We start from the raw sequence: 6,290 nt of genomic DNA on the forward strand, positions 1-6,290 counted from the left end.
GTGCCAATGCATTGGACACACAGGGAGTCTGAGTTCAAACTTGAATAAAGGCTCTTTGCTTTTAACATACGGGATTCGGTCTCCTTGTTGGTTTTGGGGATACTCTGTGATCTGGACATAACAGATCAACTGAGGTTTGAGGTTGTTACTGTAGTGTGACCAAGTGAAAGCTGACACAAGTTGATGGACTAAAGTTTACGGATGAATAGACCCAGGTGCCTTCTGAGGTTGGGACTTCTCACTTAAGCTTCTCACTTAAGCTGGCATGTTTGTCACTTGCCCACCATGGAATCCATCAAAATCCCCCACATGCTAAATTTATTCCTAACAATACCATGTCGACTTTGCTGGTTTGGCATAAGAACCAATAAAAGCAGAAGCTATGATGATTGTGCAAAATGACCCTCTTTACCCTGGAGGAAAACACAACAACCCTATCCCCAAGGGTAGGAAGTCAGCAGTCCTGATTGAATTCTGAAGATATCCTGTTCAAATAAGTCACAGGTTGGTCCCCACACATAATTTACACACTTCCTCCCAGCTTACTGTTATTCTTTGTCCTGTGTAGCACACAGGAATGGCCTTGTGTTTCCAGGGCTTCATATTCTTAGTTTAGGTGCCGCTGTCCTGTGATACTTGGAGTGAAGACTATATAGTGCTTTCCTCCTGTTCATCTGTGACACCTCATTTTAATTCCCAGGTCCATTTGGGACCCCATGAGGGTGGAGGTGGGGTTCTGCCACACTGTGTAGGTGTGTGTGAGCGAGCAGTCTAACAGACTAGGTTCTTCTCGCTCAGCAGGCAAACTTCCTGCAGACTTCTTCCCACCCTCTTGGGACCCTCTGCTCCTGTACCTCTCAACACTGAAGAACAGGTGGAGAAGCCCCACTGCTGGCTTATCTTCTGGTGGTGCCACTGGAACCAGTGGCCATTCTTTACAGACCAGCTCCTCCTCTGGGCTCTTTTAAAATTTTCTTTCCTTTTTATATGTATGTTTGTGTGCCCGTGTGTGCTGGTGGAGGCCAGTAGTTGATCTAAGTGTCTTCCACAGTCCTTCTCCATTGTATTTCTTGAGACAAGGTCTATTATTGAACGTGGAGCTCACTGATTCAGCTAGACTAGCTGGCCAGTGAGCCCTGAGGACACTCGTGTCTTTACTTGCCCAGAACTAGGACTACAGAGGCCTGCCACTTTGCTGAGTCATCTCCCCAGCCCTACTCTTGTGTCAGAGTGTTTTGCCTGCATATATGTTAGTGTGTTGTGCCCAGACTCTGAGGCCCCAAAACAACCAAGAGACCAGATCCGATGCAAAATCAAAGAGGTTTTGTTGTTGTTTTTTTAACTTACGAGTTAACTTGTTAGAGTAGGAGGGACCCTAAGCAGCAGTGGGGCAGGGTATATATTGGGGTAGAGTAAGGGGAGTATCTGGGGGGTCTGCTAGTTGCATAGCAACAGTCTCAGGGATTGGTGCACCTCCAGGCTGGGGGAACCTGTCCTCCTACTCTTGCTGGGTCTTTTCTGCAGCCTGTCATGACTGCCAAAGCAGGGGTCTAGGTGATGGTCTGGGTCCTTAAGGACACCACGTGCATGCCTGGTGCCTGAAGAGGCCATAAGAGGGTATCAAATGCCTAGAATTGGAGTTACAAAGGGTTGTGAGGTGCTGTGAAGATGCTGGGAACCAAACCCTGGGTCCTCTGGAAGAGTAGCTAGTGCTCTTAACCACAGAGCCTTCTCTCGGGCCCCTTACCTCTACTCCTTTTGACATAGTGACATGGTTCCTGACTTTCTGCCTGGACCTTCAGCCTCAGCCTCACCACTTTTGGGTATTGTGACTCTTTCCTAGATTCAGCAATTGTCTGTGGGCCTGGGGATGGGGCCAGTTCCAGGGGCAAAAGACCTACTGCAGCCTGCCCAAGTGTTACGAAACTCGTCAAGCGGTGTAAATGGAGTTCTTAATTGGTCTAGTTAATAAAAAGCCGGAGTATATCACCACAAAGCAGGGCCTGAACTTGAAAGCATCACAGGGCTTAGTGACAAGCGGATCCCTGAGCCCGCTGCTCTTCCAAGGGGCACATTGCTGTGAGCTTGCTTATCTCTTTCGGGTTGGTTTAAAAGCTGACACAAACACAGGAGGGGTGCAGGGGTCAGGGGTTGTTGCTTCGAATCTTGACTCCAATGCCACTGCCCTGCAGCACTTGGAGGAGTCACCTGACGCTGGCAGAAAACCACGCAAAAGCATCCTGCGCAGGCGCACCGCATGCAGAAGGCTGTAGAGATTGGCCTGCTACGCCATTGGACAACGGCTTATGCATAAGCAAATAAGGTAACCCAGCTCCTCCACTTGGGTGGATGGATCTTCGGAGGGGGCGGGAAGGTGGAGGGGAGTGTGCGTTAAGTGCTGGGATATCTGGGGCGGAGTCTGGGGCGGGACAAGGGCGTGGCCCAGCGGTCCCGACCACAGGAGACATTTCAGCTCTCTCCGACTGGGAGAAGAAACTGAGTGTCAGAAGGGAACCGAGGAAGCCATGAGTGCGGTGGACCTTAGTCGCGTGGGCGCGTGTGTCTTGAAGCATGCAGTGACCGGGGAGGTGAGGCACGGTGCCCTGCCAACTCACTTGGGCTAGAGTGGTTAGTGAGAGGTCCCCATGGGTTCGCATGCTGGGCGTGGGTACAGCTGGTGGCTCAGATAGCAGGACCACCGGTGGGGCTGCGAATCATGGAGCAGCACGCTGCGGGGCTGCAGGACCTAGGGAGATGATGAACCCACGCCCTCTGACAGCTCCGTTCTGCAGGCCGTGGAGCTGCGGAGCCTTTGGCAGGATAAAGCTTGTGTGGTGGCTGGTCTGCGACGCTTCGGCTGCCTGGTGTGCCGTTGGATCGCCCAGGATCTCAGCAACCTCCGGGGCGTCCTGGACCAACAAGATGTGCGCCTGGTGGGCGTGGGGCCAGAGGCCCTGGGCCTGCAGGAGTTCCTGGATGGTGGCTACTTCTCAGGAGGTGCGACTCTTCCTGGACTCCGAACCTTGGTTGGCCTCTCTGCCAAGCTCCGACCATCCCTTTCCAGGCCCAGCAGGAACACGTTCATGTGTCAGTCAGCACCTTCGGCCTTCCCCTGCCCTGTCTCCAGCCTGTTCACTGGCTGGCTGGCGCCTAGACCTGGTGGCAAAGTCCCAGTGACTTGCCCTGCCCATTTAAGCAGTGCTGACATTCAATCCCACTTTGCTCCTCTTGGCTTGGTTGGGTTGAGCTGGACACCATAAGTGAAGGGGACAGATGACAGAATGTAGGAGACCTGGGGCACATACCTGTGGCTTTCCTTTTTAGAACTCTATCTTGATGAGAGCAAGCAGTTCTATAAGGAGCTGGGCTTCAAGCGGTAAGTGTGAGTCTGTGGGAGCATGAGACTAGCCGGGGAAGGGAGGACAGAGTGGCCGCTGCTCTGTTGTTATGCATATTCTTGCTCCCACCCTCTCTGCCCTGCTGTTCAGTTTGTCCTATGGAAACGGGCTTTGGTGGCATGGGCAGTTTCAGCTAGCCCTTCTTTGGGGGGTCTTCTCATGGGTGTTGGTCCAAGCCAGGCCTACCCCTCAGCAGTCTGCAGTTTCATAAACAGGAGGGACCTGGGGGTCCATGACTTAATCATGGCCCATTTCAGTCCTCTGTTGTCACAGACTGACTGTCATGCTGGGCAGTGACAGCTGAGACAGATCCCTGGGCACACCCAGATTGGAGCTCAGTCCCCATGTTCCACCACTTCTCTGGGGCTTCAGGTTAGCTGTGCTCAGCCTGGGGCTCCCTATGCTTCTGCAGATGCTCCTGGTTAGGCTGGTTGCTGGTCTGGCTGAGCCCCTGGTAAGAGAAGTGGGTGGAGCAGGACACTGGGAGCAGGTGTGGGTACTTATACTCCTCCAGAATCTGGGCTAGGGACCCCTTGTCTTTGTAGGTACAACAGCTTAAGCATCCTACCAGCTGCCCTGGGAAAACCTGTACGTGACGTAGCCTCCAAGGTTTGTGATGGCTAAGATCATATAGGGCTAGAGCATGGTGGGATTCCCTGGGGACTTTCTGTAGGACTGACCTGGGTCCTGTTCCTGTCTTTCTAGGCTAAGGCTGTTGGTATCCAGGGGAACCTGTCTGGCGACCTACTGCAGAGTGGAGGACTTCTGGTGGTCAGCAAGGGTGGGTCAGGGCGGGGCATAGGGCTCCATCTTGTCCATCAGAGTGGCCAATGTCTTCATAGCCCCCTCCCCGTCTTGGGTACCTGGGTAGGGGGTTGGGCTGCTTGGCTAGTAGATTACCCTCTCTCTTCCTGGCATGTGGGTATAAGATACAAGCAACCTGACTGCTTGCTTGTGGCTACAGGTGGTGACAAAGTGCTTCTACACTTCATCCAGAAGTCCCCAGGTGACTATGTTCCTCAGGAGAACATCTTGCAGGCCTTGGGTATCTCTGCAGAGGTTTGTTCCAGCAAGCCACCGCAGGTGAGTAGAGGCCTTGTGGATGCTACTTGTTACTCAGCCCCAAATTCTTTATCTATCTGTATCCATCCATCCATCCATCCATCCATCCATCCATCCATCCACCAGTCAATTTATCTATCCCGTTGGGACAATGCTGCACCTGGCATTACTTACAGGGAAGTAAGCTACAGCCTCCTGGGACTTACATAATTTTCTTTGTGTTGGTAGCCTTGGGATGTAGATGTGTTTCTATAACTCTGCTTGTAAAGGGGACTAGGAAGAAAGGGGTGGAAGAGAAGTGAGAACAGTGGACAGGCAAAGCAGGGCACCACTGTGGGCAGGAGCTGCAGGACAGAAAAGGCTGTGGGTTGAGGAAGGCTGGGCTATGTCGTAGGCGTCTGTGTCAGGCCTCTGTGTGGTTCCACCTCCTGTGCTCCAGGTGGAAGGGAGCAATACATGGGTTAGGCTGCTTTCCGTATCCAAGATGCCTCCCTCTCTATTTGGGTGGTGGGCACTGCTCTTGGCCTCTGAAGAGTGTGACCAGACTGACAGAACCCATGTTGCTCCTACAGTGTGATGAAGAGGTGTGTGGGAGGTGATGCCTGGCCTATGAGGACTTGGAGGCGTCTGCAACCTTGAATGCATTTGGAGTGGAAAGAATCACTGTGGAGCCGCTGGGACAGGATACTGGACATTGTCTCATCCTTGAACAGCAATGAGCCATTAAAGTTCAGGTCCTGGGCAGTGAGCATCTTCATGGCTTCCACACTTTGCACCCTCTGCTCTGCAGTTCCTGCCATACTGCTGGTCCCTTCAGGCAGGAGGGATGCTAAAGTGTAATCTTCCTAGAGGACAGACTTTGGGCTTTGATTATGGGATCCTGGGGACAACAGTGTCATTTCCTTCCCACATTGCCTAACATAGTAGCTCACTTCGATGGAGGATGTGAACAGGAGAGTTGGTGGGACTCTGGTCCCAGCTCCCAAATGGAGCCCAGTTGTGGGGAATGGAGAGGCAGGTGTCTGCTTGTGTCTGTGGTGGAGGTGGGAGGATAAATGAGTTCAGGGAAGAGGTGACAGACGAAGACCATGGAACCCATTCTAGAGCCGGAAACCCTTTCCTGATCTGAGTGGCTGGTGCTGTCCTGGGCGAAGCCTGGGTCTGGCTGAGCATGTCTGTTTCCCCAAGGTCCTAGGATCTGAGTAGAACTCCAGACACTCCACCATTTCAGGCCTCCCCTTCTCAAGGGATTTTCCCTCTAGGTGGGCTCTGGTGACCAGCTTAGCATTTTTCAAGACCAAGCCAGGGTGACCACAGTGTCCACCTGCATGTCTTCCCTCTATGCAGGGACCATCTATAAACATCAGATAATGCCCTGTTTGCAATCTAGACCATCTCTGGCTTCCAGAGTCCACCTATTGCTCCCCATGTCTTGAGGTCCCTCTGCCAAGTGATGACGTGAGTCACCAGGATATAGGTCAGGTCCCGTCCTGGAAGCCCAGTCAACTGAACTGTACACCAAGAGGGTGGTCTCTAGAGGGGCACCTTGGTCTCTTCAGGGGTTCTTAGCACCAGGATTTTGGGAGGCTGGTGTTATTTCCCCCCTGGCCACAGCTTACCCAGTCACCACCCACCTGGCTCCTACATGAGCAATGCAAGGCCTTCTTTGAAGCGTTTACTTAGCTCAAGTCTGGAGCTCGAGGACATTTTAGCCACACACTATGGACGGGGTGGAAGACAGCTGACAGCTCCTACAGGGCTGCTGACCCTCACTGGCCTGAAGGGGCGCGGGATCAGGCCCCACTCATCCCAGGCTTGGGCGGGCGGGCG

General features: G+C 53.0%; 1 protein-coding gene across 2 annotated transcripts; it reads left to right on the plus strand.

Moving 5' to 3' along the window:
• The first annotated feature begins 2,525 nt into the window (after positions 1-2,525).
• Prxl2b (peroxiredoxin like 2B) lies at positions 2,526-5,059 on the plus strand. Of its 2 annotated transcripts, XM_027398457.2 has the most exons (7): positions 2,526-2,588; positions 2,793-2,997; positions 3,325-3,376; positions 3,944-4,007; positions 4,104-4,179; positions 4,363-4,481; positions 5,033-5,059. In XM_027398457.2, the coding sequence occupies exons 1-7, from the start codon at positions 2,526-2,528 to the stop codon at positions 5,057-5,059; spliced, it is 606 nt and encodes a 201-aa protein (XP_027254258.1). The 2 variants fall into 2 exon arrangements, with proteins under 2 accessions (XP_027254258.1, XP_035294758.1); XM_035438867.1 differs by lacking the exon at positions 5,033-5,059 and having other exon boundaries at positions 4,395-4,408.
• The last annotated feature ends 1,231 nt before the right edge of the window (positions 5,060-6,290 follow it).

Source organism: Cricetulus griseus, chromosome 2 (genome assembly GCF_003668045.3).
Source record: "Cricetulus griseus strain 17A/GY chromosome 2, alternate assembly CriGri-PICRH-1.0, whole genome shotgun sequence".
NCBI classification, from domain to species: domain Eukaryota; kingdom Metazoa; phylum Chordata; class Mammalia; order Rodentia; family Cricetidae; genus Cricetulus; species Cricetulus griseus.

Excerpts from the sequence above, each read along its gene's own strand:
- Prxl2b (XM_027398457.2), top strand. The coding sequence starts at position 2,526 with ATGAGTGCGGTGGACCTTAGTCGCGTGGGCGCGTGTGTCTTGAAGCAT. Across the intron at positions 2,589-2,792 it reads AGCATGCAGTGACCGGGGAG|GCCGTGGAGCTGCGGAGCCT; the intron begins GTGAGGCACGGT and ends TCCGTTCTGCAG. Across the intron at positions 3,377-3,943 it reads AAGGAGCTGGGCTTCAAGCG|GTACAACAGCTTAAGCATCC; the intron begins GTAAGTGTGAGT and ends TTGTCTTTGTAG.